The sequence below is a fragment of the Colobus angolensis genome, unplaced genomic scaffold (assembly GCF_000951035.1).
Source record: "Colobus angolensis palliatus isolate OR3802 unplaced genomic scaffold, Cang.pa_1.0 Scaffold78, whole genome shotgun sequence".
In the NCBI taxonomy this organism is placed as follows: domain Eukaryota; kingdom Metazoa; phylum Chordata; class Mammalia; order Primates; family Cercopithecidae; genus Colobus; species Colobus angolensis.
This window is the reverse complement of record NW_012121598.1, coordinates 4120288-4130920: the sequence shown is the minus strand read 5'-3', so window position 1 is coordinate 4130920 and position 10633 is coordinate 4120288. Positions and strand designations below refer to the sequence as shown.

The 10633-nt window shown below is 36.8% G+C and overlaps 1 protein-coding gene across 2 annotated transcripts in view; it reads left to right on the top strand.

Annotated features, from left to right (window-relative positions):
- The window catches only part of SECISBP2L (SECIS binding protein 2-like), a 55772-nt gene extending 45145 nt beyond the window's left edge, over nt 1-10627 (top strand). The window contains exons 14-17 of one of the 2 annotated variants that reach the window (XM_011928584.1): nt 401-621; nt 1502-1656; nt 4899-5118; nt 8570-10627. In XM_011928584.1, coding sequence (XP_011783974.1) covers nt 401-621; nt 1502-1656; nt 4899-5118; nt 8570-9252 — 1279 coding nt within the window. In that variant the 3' untranslated portion in view covers nt 9253-10627. The remainder of the gene's footprint in view (nt 1-400; nt 622-1501; nt 1657-4898; nt 5119-8569) is intronic. The other variant, XM_011928583.1, reaches the window with a different exon arrangement.
- Nucleotides 10628-10633: the final 6 nt, after the last annotated feature.

The window sequence follows — 10633 nt, the reverse complement described above, 5'->3', positions numbered from 1 at the left end:
TAAAAAAAAAAAAAAAAAAGAATACAACGTGGAAGACAACAAATATATGTGTTGATTTATCAGATATTTTTGAGTGCTTAGTATGTGCCTTTTTCTAGGTGATGGGGATAAAGTGATGAATAAAACCAGTGTCATAATAAAAGCAAGCATTTATTGAATACTTAAAAAAAATTTGGAATCAAATCTGCCTATTTGAAATGCAGAAACAAGGAATATCTGTATCACCCTTCTGTTTTTGTAATTGACTGAGGATTTAAGAAGTTTTAAACACTTCTTTGAAAGACTTTTCATGAAAACTTCTTACCGGATATATTTTCTCTTAGAGATATTTCCTTAATGTAGTTTTATAACTATAGGGGAAAAATTAGGATGGAGTTACCCATTTTGGTTTTCTTTACAGGTATTGTAATCAGGTTCTTTGTAAAGAGATTGATGAATGTGTGACTCTTCTTCTCCAAGAGCTTGTCAGTTTCCAGGAACGCATCTACCAAAAAGATCCTGTGAGAGCAAAAGCAAGGAGACGACTCGTTATGGGTCTAAGAGAAGTTACCAAACATATGAAGTTAAACAAGATCAAGTGTGTTATAATTTCTCCAAACTGTGAAAAAATCCAGTCAAAAGGTATGCGCTTTTTGCTTTTGAAGTGTTTTGATAGTATAGCTGTAGGATATTCAGTGAATATAAAGTGGAAGCCATATGTCTTTCTCATCAGAGTTTAGGTATAAAATAGAATATTGGAGCATGAGAAAAGAAAATGCAGTCTTTCAATACCTGAAATTAAGTAGTAGAATTGAGACTGGATTGTAAATAAAATCCTCATATATGAACACCAGTGGAAGATTTCAGTTTGGCCCACCAACTATCCCTTCTGTTGTGATCAGATGGAGGTCTAGCCAGAATGCATTTCTTCTGCAAATATATTCTGCTTTTAAAATTTTATGATTTGTCTCTCAGCAGCAGTTTCATTTAGAGGCACTTATGCAAACCAGCACACAAGTACTTTGAACTACATCATGCATCCTTATTTGTCCTTTTTGATGGGCAACTTTAGGTGACCATAGTAGACAAAGCAGGTAGAAGTAGTAGGCATATGCATGGTGAGGAATATCAGTGAGACCAGTAATGTGTAATCGATCTCATTGCATTGTGAGAGATCTTTTCTTGAACTGAAAGATTTGTGAGTCAGCCATTAACAATTTTAATTAATTTCTTTATAATAAATATTTGCTGAATTGCAGTTTGATTGCTGCTATGCTAATCCCTATGGAGAAAGAAAAACACTGGATTTGAGGGAATTCGGAATTTAATAGGGGAGAAAGAAAATACATATATACTTCCATATGTAGTATAAAATCAAATAGGATAATGTGTGTAACAGCATTAAGTGCTGCAAGTGTTCGTAGAATTCTTTGCTGCGATGTTTTATGCTTTAGCTGTCGGGTGTGCAATTAGCTCCATGTAGGCAACAACTAAAAGCCTCTGTATGTGTTGATTTTCTCAGGTGGTCTAGATGAGGCTCTCTATAATGTTATAGCCATGGCACGGGAACAAGAAATTCCTTTTGTGTTTGCCCTTGGAAGGAAAGCTCTAGGACGCTGTGTGAACAAGCTGGTTCCTGTTAGCGTAGTGGGAATCTTCAACTACTTTGGTGCTGAGGTAAGAATTTAGAAGACACACACTCTTGCTCTCCAGCACATCCCCCAGATAGCACATTTTTCAATTGACATATGCCAGTGTTATGTTTAAGCATTTGAAGGAGTGAGTTGACAACCCTCAAAGAATGAGTGGAAATTTTTTGAGTATTACATTTCCTTTTTTAGTGGTGGAAAAGATTTATGTAGATGAATCCTAAAGCATTTTGAAAAGGTTTTAGTTCCTATTTCTGCCAAAGTGGCTTTTTTCTTCCGGGCTCAACTGCATAGTACTTGGTAATTTATTTTACTGCTGGTTAAAGATATCTGATATTATGTAATGTAATTTCTTCAGTCTCTAGATGGGTATATTTTGTGCTACTAGGAATCAGGAGACAAAAGAATCCTTTAATTGGAAGGGATTTTCCTTTAGAAAATGAAATTTCTAAACCAATTGTCACAATAGTTGTACCCATGATACTATCAACCATCATCTCTCTGGCAATCTGCTAATATTGATCTTTATCTGTAGGAGCTGATAATATAATGGTTATTATTTTAGCATAATGCTCATCAACTGTAGTGTTTAAGACTGTTTTTTTACGAAGGTGATTCTAAAGTACTTTGTGATATCATTGACAGACTGTTTTTGCGAACCACACTATTTTTGTGTGTCTATCCAGTCACCATGTTTGCATATCCTACATTCCCCTGTCCATTCTGTTTTTTTTCCCACCACCCATGAAATTCTCTACCCACCTGCTCTATGAGCATATAAATAATATTTGTGCTCTCACAATAGCCCATGCTTTTGTCACGTTTAGCATAACACACTGCCTTGCTGTAGGTTATGTATGTTTCTTTCCCTTTAACTGTGAATTCCTTGGTGACAGCCCCCTTCCTTTGTCTTTATATTCCTGACACCTTTCACATTACTTGAGTGTAAGCAGGCAATAAATGTTTGTTGAATGAAATTGTGAGATAGATGTATATCTACCGCTATGCTAGACTATATGTGAGAATTTCTTGCCTGTTAGCCCAGTCACTTGGGAGGCTGAGGTGGGAGGAGCGCTCGACCCCAGGAGTTCCAGACTAGCTTGGTATATTATCAAGTATGTCTATTCACAGTGAATGGTAGTGCACCTGTTACTTTTACCATCTGATACAACTAATCTTTGAATTAAGCTTCCAATCTTTACCCTCACATTCAAGGCTTTTATTCCTTGATCTTAGCATCTCTCTTCAGTTTTTCTTCTCTTTCCTTATATTCTTTTATTCCTAACAATTTATTTCTTTCTTTTCTGTTGTAAAACCAATGTTAAACTCACATATCTATTTGCATATTTTCTTTTTACTGTTTTCACTTCAATGCATGGTTTATTAAACACTGCAAATATTTGTCAAGCCTGTTACATGTAACCACATAGGGGCTGTTGTTTTTTGTTTTTAAAAGAATCTGTCTTCCTTTTTAAAAATAATAAATCCTGAATATATTTTTTTACACTACCAGTAGGTAACACCCACCACTCTTCAAAATTAATACAATTAGCAGCATCCTATATTATACCTGCTATTTTAAACAATTTAAAGTGCAGCTGGATAAAGGATGCTACTTATATTTTTCCTTCTTGAGATGAATTTTCAGAGACGTATTATTCTACAGCAATGTAGCACTTTTTGCCATGCTTTCATCTCAAGGTTTATACTTACTATAAAATTAAACAGATTCTCAAAAATGTCCAGGTTATGTTTAGTTCTTTGAAATTATTTACTTAATGTTATATGTTGCATTGTGATACAAAATTGGACATGTAACAGGAGTGGGATGCTGTAGAATTATGGCATAACTAAAAGTCATATAGATTGGCCTTCTGGTGGCTGTGGAAACTTAAATCTTTGGACATCATTAGGTATCATAGTTATTGAAGTACAACTTTAATGCTATATGAATTTTGCCATCTTAGTATTATTATTAATTTTTTTGAGGTGGAGTTTCACTCTTACTGCCCAGGCTGGAGTGCAATGGCATGATCTTGGCTCACCGCAACCTCCGCCTCCTGGGTTCAAGTGATTCTCCTGCCTCAGCCTCCCAAGTAGCTGGGATTACAGGCATGCACCGCCATGCCCGGCTAATTTTGTAGTTTTAGTAGAGATAGGGTTTCTCTTTGTTGGTCAGGGCTGGTCTCAAACTCCTGTCTTCAGGTGATCCACCCACCTCGGCCTCCCAAAGTGTTGGGATTACAGGTGTGAGCCACTGTGCCCAGCTGAATTTTGCCATCTCATTAAATGTGAATATGCTCAGTGTACCTACCACTTCACGGAAATTATTTATTTTGTTCCTATTTTTGTTTCAGCAATGAAAGAACTTCTGGTTTTTTTAGCTCCATATTCTACTTCCAGGCTCTATATTCTAATTTGCATTTGGCCCAGTAGTCATGCTTTTCTGTCTTGTGTTATCTTTTCATCATCTTCAAGGTCCTAGGTATCCATATTATCACCAACTTACTTTTGTCATCTAGTTCTTCCAAAAAATAAGCAATACAGAAAAATTTAATTCCTATAGAGACTGCCATCTTCTTCTACATTCCTGAACATCACTCAGAATACACTCATTCCCTTATATTGTAACCCAGATAAGATTCTTTACTGCCCCCCTAACAAGCCTTATACTTTTCTTATGTCTGTAGCTTTATTAATGATTTTGCATATTTGGCTTTGAAGGCCCTGATTTCACCCCTCAAAATTGTACCGTTTTCCAGGCCAATGCTGATGTCATCTTCCCTTCATGACTTCCTCAGTGCTGCCCAGCAGTTTAGAGTTGATGTCTCATCTAAAAGCCATAACACTTTACACCTCTCAAGGCATTTAAGGTATTATGCCTTGGATTATAGGTGTCTCTTACCATCGTTTTCCAGCCACATAGAAGGTTCCTTGAGAGTAGAGTTGATGTTCAGTCATCTTTGTACCCTCTGTAGTGGCAGACACTAAAGGAAGAGTGCACTTGCTGAATGTTGTAAGAACTTTTAATATATTACATTTAGTGGCTAGTGTTGGAATCAAGAAATTTCCTCAGACTTGTGAGAATTAAACAGTAAATGTAAGTTATAGAGTAATTTCATAAGGTTCTGTGGTTTGCAGACTGTTTGGATTTTATCCCCATTGAAAGTATGTCTGACCCTGAAACAAACAGTAGAGATATTTATTATCCATAATAGGAATAAAAAGTGTAACAAAAAATGGATTAATCAAAGTACTCTTTCTTTTCAGAGCCTGTTTAATAAGTTAGTAGAACTCACTGAGGAAGCCAGGAAAGCATATAAAGATATGGTTGCAGCAATGGAACAGGAGCAGGCTGAGGAAGCCTTGAAGAATGTGAAGAAGGTGCCACACCACATGGGACATTCTCGGAACCCCTCTGCAGCAAGTGCCATTTCTTTCTGCAGTGTCATTTCTGAACCCATCTCTGAAGTAAATGAAAAGGAATATGGTAAGTTGTTGAATACTATTTTGAATGACCTAAACTATGAGATGATTTCAGTGACTTTCTATTCCGCCTTTTATTTCTATCTTTATTCTTGATTAGTCAAATGTTGCTCGAAATTCGGTTTAAAACATTGGATTAAACATATTCATTAAAAATCAGGAGAATATTTGGGACTGAGACTTCTTATGAGACACTGGAATTTAATCACAGTTCCAAATTTTTAAAAAAGCCTCAGGGGCTTTAAAAAGCAAAACACACCATACTTGTGACCTGTCACTAAGTAAACACTAGGAAGTTTTATTCCAATACTTTATGCTCAGTTACTAAAATTTTATATTTCCTAAGGGCTGGTCTGAAGGTAGTGAGTTATCTAATTTGTTCACAGTCAGTTATAGATTGATCTCCTTGTTCTGCTCTTTCCCTGCTTCTCACTACCGCACTAAGCTTAAAAAGAAAAAAATTAAAAAAAAAATTTTAATGTTGTATTTACTAAGTAAACTACAGACCTGAATATTATTCACTCTAAGCTTGTAAAACCTAGACATGATATTTGCCTTAAGTAAAGTCTGATTGTAATCAAAAAGAGATACAGACTAAAAAATAGTACTTAATGTTTAACATTTGTTTATTGAAGTCTACATCTCAGTAGTTTCTTTGCCTTATATTCTATAATACTTTGAGCTCTTTAATTTTCTTTCTTGGTTTAGTTTATGATTAGTTTTCCCTACGTAAGTTTCTTTCTTCTTTTCTTAAAATTTAAATAGTATAGCCACCTTCTTTCATTTGACTCTTTGTTTGTTCTTTTTTTCTTTTCTCTGGGAGGTTATCAAATAGCTTGTTGCCACCTAAAATTTAACATGTAAAAAAAATGAGTCCTCATTTTCTTCCCACAGTCCCCTTCCTGGCCTCCCTGTCTGTGATTGAAGTTAGATGTTTGGAATGCTTTCAATAAAGCTTCAGAGCAGAGGCAATTTACAAGTTGTTGTGAGCCCTTAGGAAACTATTGGCCAGGGACAGGTGATACTGGTTTAGAGGCAGCCATGTTTCTTTTGCAGGAGTGATACTGGTTGAAAATTAAGAAGATAAAGGGAAAGTGCTAACATTGTAAATGAGCGCGATCCTCTATAGAGGGAAATGCCACATCTCAAAGGCAAGCCATAAGAGAAACCTATAAAGCTGTGGGTTTGGACAGATGGCAGAGTAACAAATAATATTCATACGGGCACAAATAAACACAGGTAGTGTAAAAAGAAAGTCTCGGAGAACGAGGTGATGTTTTCAAAAAGCACCAGATTCAAAGTGTTCAAAGATTGAAGCCTTGGTTTTTCTCTATTCTGCCTAAAGGTTTTAGGTGTAATCAGTTAATCTCGGGGTCTTGGATTTCTCTTTAGAAAAAAAACTGTTGAAAGGAAATGTTAATGTGCATCTAAAATTTTAAAACATTTTATGCCTTTCAGAGTTTTTTTTTATATATAATTAAATATATGTGGGAACATTTTCACTTACTAGACTTTTTGTTTGTTTGGTTGGTTTTTTTGTTTTTTGTTTTTTTCCAGCACTTACTATATGCCAGTCATAGGGACACAGAGATGAGCTGGAGTGGAAGTGAGGAGGGATGAGGAAGGTGAAACAGCAAACACAAAACGAGAGCTTTTGACTGTATATATAAAAAGTGCTGTGGGAGTTCAGGTTAGCGATTGCCTGTCTCAGGAGTCAGGAAGAACTTCATGAAGGAACTAACATTTAAGAGTAGTTTAAGATGAATAGGAGTCTGAAGGGGAAAGGAGGAAAACACATCTACAGAAAGAGTATAGCTTATGTTCCAACTTTAGGGAACAGTGAGAACTTAGATGATACTGAGCAGGGAGCGTGTGGCCCACGGTTCAGGGTCAGAATGAAATAGGACCAGAGTGATAGATAAGGGCCAGATCATGGAGGGCTTTGCTGTGCCACGCCAAGGATTTTGGATTCTATCCTAGGGTGATAAAAAGCCAGTTAGACAGTGATATAATCAATTCACAAAACCGGTTAGGAAGATACTACAAATGAACAGCAAGAAAAAGAAGGCCTGAGCTAAGGCAGTAGTAAACAGATTTAGTAGATTTTGAGCTACCCAGTGTCATGGTATAGTGGTGAATTCAGTGGACTAAAGGGATATGATATTAATAGGAGAGAAAAGTAGAACCGAGGGTTACTATAAGGTTTCTTCTGCTTTGAGATCGTGTAAATGATATTGTCATTAGCTGAGAATGAGCATATAGGAGGAAGCGTTTTTTGTTTGTTTCTGTGTTTGTTTTTTCATGAGGTAGAAATGAGAGTGGAAAGGACTCATTCTATGCTAAAGAAGCTTCAGGAAAGAAATTTTTTCCCAGACAATGTATCCCGACTTGAAGTGCCCAAAATACATTCTGTATCAATATATCGTCCATAGATGGTAACCATAGTGAACATATTGATGTGAATAGGTTTGCTACAACTGATACCTATAAACTGCAAATAGTAGCTGTAATGTCAATATGATAGAATTTTTATTTTTTAAAAAAATTGAAAAAATAGAAGGGTGAGAGATCTTTACTGATTCTTGGTGTGTTTTTTGCCTTCAACTGATTTCCTATCATGAGAAATAATTTAGTTTGTCGCCACTCTAGTATATAATACTTTTTTTGTCTTCCAAAGTCACTTTGTAAGCCAAGCTATATATATATGTTATAAAACAACCTTTCACAGATGTTAGAAATGCATAGATGGATTCTTTGCTTATAATTGGAAGCACATGTCCCATTACAGGCCAAAAGATAATTTAAATAACTTGCTGAGTGAGCATGGTACAAACACATGAAATCAGAACTATTGTTGCTGGACATCTTGGCTCTTCTATCTCTTGGGTTGTGGGTCCTTGAGCCCAGTACACCTCTAGGCCACAAAAAAGTTAGGCAGTTCATTGATTTTCATGAATGTATGGATTTTATTTATGAATGCCAGTGAGCTCCTATTGGTATAAGATCTCTTGCATTCTGAAGCATTAATATACTTATTTTTACTTCCCTGTTTCTTTATCTTGAATATACATTTTTGGGAATTATTTTCCCTTTATAACATTTAAATTAGGTTGGGCACAGTGGCTCGCCTGTAATCCCAGCATTTGGGGAGCCCAAGATAGGAGGATAGCTTGAGCCCAGGAGGTCAAGGCTGCAGTGAGCCAAAATCATGCTGCTGCATTCCAGCCTAAAAGACAGAGCAAGAGCCCATCTGAAATACACACACACACGCACACACTTTCTCTCTCTCTCTCTCAAACTAGTACTAAACAAACTAAATTTGTAGTTTTTCCAGTTTCTAAGCCAACAAATTTATATATTTTGTTGTTCTTTCTTATTTGGGGGTTTTTAAAGAGTTGCATGATTTTGAAACAGTGTTCCAGAACGTTTTTAAAAAATCTGCTTGATATTTGTAGAAACAAATTGGAGAAACATGGTGGAAACTTCAGATGGACTGGAAACATCAGAAAATGAGAAAGAGATACCCTGTAAGCACAGCACTTCTGAAAAACCCAGTAAACTTCCATTTGACACACCCCCTATTGGTAAGCAGCCATCATTAGTGGCTACAGGCAGTACTACCTCAGCTACAAGTGCTGGGAAATCCACAGCAAGTGATAAAGAGGAAGTGAAGCCAGATGACCTGGAATGGGCCTCACAGCAGAGTACAGAGACAGGCTCTTTGGATGGCAGTTGCCGAGACCTTTTGAATTCCTCCATCACCAGCACCACCAGCACTCTTGTACCTGGCATGCTTGAAGAAGAAGATGATGAAGATGAGGAGGAGGAGGAAGATTATACTCATGAACCCATATCTGTAGAAGTGCAGCTCAATAGTCGAATTGAGTCTTGGGTCTCAGAGACCCAGAGAACTATGGAAACCCTTCAGCTTGGAAAAACCCTTAATGGTTCTGAGGAAGACAATGTAGAGCAAAGTGGAGAAGAGGAAGCAGAGACACCCGAGGTGCTGGAGCCAGGGATGGATAGTGAGGCATGGACTGCTGACCAGCAGGCCAGTCCTGGGCAGCAGAAGTCCAGCAACTGCAGCTCGCTCAACAAAGAGCACTCTGATTCTAATTACACAACCCAAACTACGTAACTCAGGAAATGTCGGCTCTCTATCTCCAGCTGTGGAAGGGTTGCAGCCATTACCATTTATGCTTCATCTCAGCATTTTGCACTGTCCAGTATTTAATATACGTATTTAATTCCCAACAAATATTTTTGTAGCTTTTATTTGTTTTGTTATGATCTGTAGCTTAGCTTTTGATTAGCATCCAAGTGTCTTTCTTTCTAAGAACTGTGTGGAAAATTCAGATCTGTTTCAGCTTATTTTATAATCAAAAATAATGATAAAAAGAAGACCAGATCTTAAAGAAAATAAATTTCAAATGCTTACTTAAAGTTATTTTGAAAATTAAAGAACAAGGTTCTCAGGATAGAAGCAGTTATCAGTGTTTGCTTCAGGACTCCACCTCCTCTACTCTAATTTGACCGGTCAAAGTTGTTTGGGCTTCTTTAAAAAAGAACTGGGGGTGGAGTCAGAAAACTAAATGAAAGGCTGAGGGTAACTAAGTCCACCAGTGTTGTATGTTAAAAAATCGATGCAACTTTTATGTGGTCCACAAATGTTTAGTCAGAAGTCACTGATTATTGTAATTAATTAATGTTGGGATGGGCTAAAACAGAGTCTTCAAAACTTCGGCTAGCAGTGGAGCCACCATCTTAGATTATAGCTAGCTAGCCTCATTTGTGGAAAGTGATAGATGCTGTCTATAATAGTGAACAGTCACCCATGATAGGACCTCCAGGTTCTCTCATATTTGCTTCTTACTTACCTCAGGAATGCTCTTGTACATAGACTTACTCACAAAAAGTTAGGCACATTTTGACAGGTGAATAACTGTAACCGATTGTATGACTGCTGCACTTACATGTGAACTCTTCAGAAACAAAGTCTTATACTGGTGTGTTCTCTTGCATGCTTCTGGTTCAGGACTCTTGATTTGAGATATGGATTTGATTGAGTATCCAAACTTGTCCTGAGTGCAAAACCGTTTCACCTTTTAAAAAGTACCTATTTTGCACCTAGCCTTGAGCACCTTCCACATAGCAATGACCGTAGTTACTGTCAGGAGGTCAGGGAAAGGAACTTTGCACAATTTGTGACATGTATCCTGATAATCAAGGCTTAGATGAGGAAGTTTTAGAAGATAAGAGAAAGTTGTTCTAATTGTGCTGAAACTATTAGATGATTTAGAGTATACAGATATGTAGGTATTAATTCTCTATTCACTATTATTTATCTCTGCCCTTCTCTAGGAGTTTGTATACCTGCTTAGGAGACAATAAATGAGCTAAATGTTTTATTTGCTAGTCAGTCACCACCTGGACTTTAGTGACTTTACAAGTTTATGTAATGGTGGAAGAATGACAAACTGTATTTTTTTTTTGTCTTCCATCCAACTCCCCACCACCCC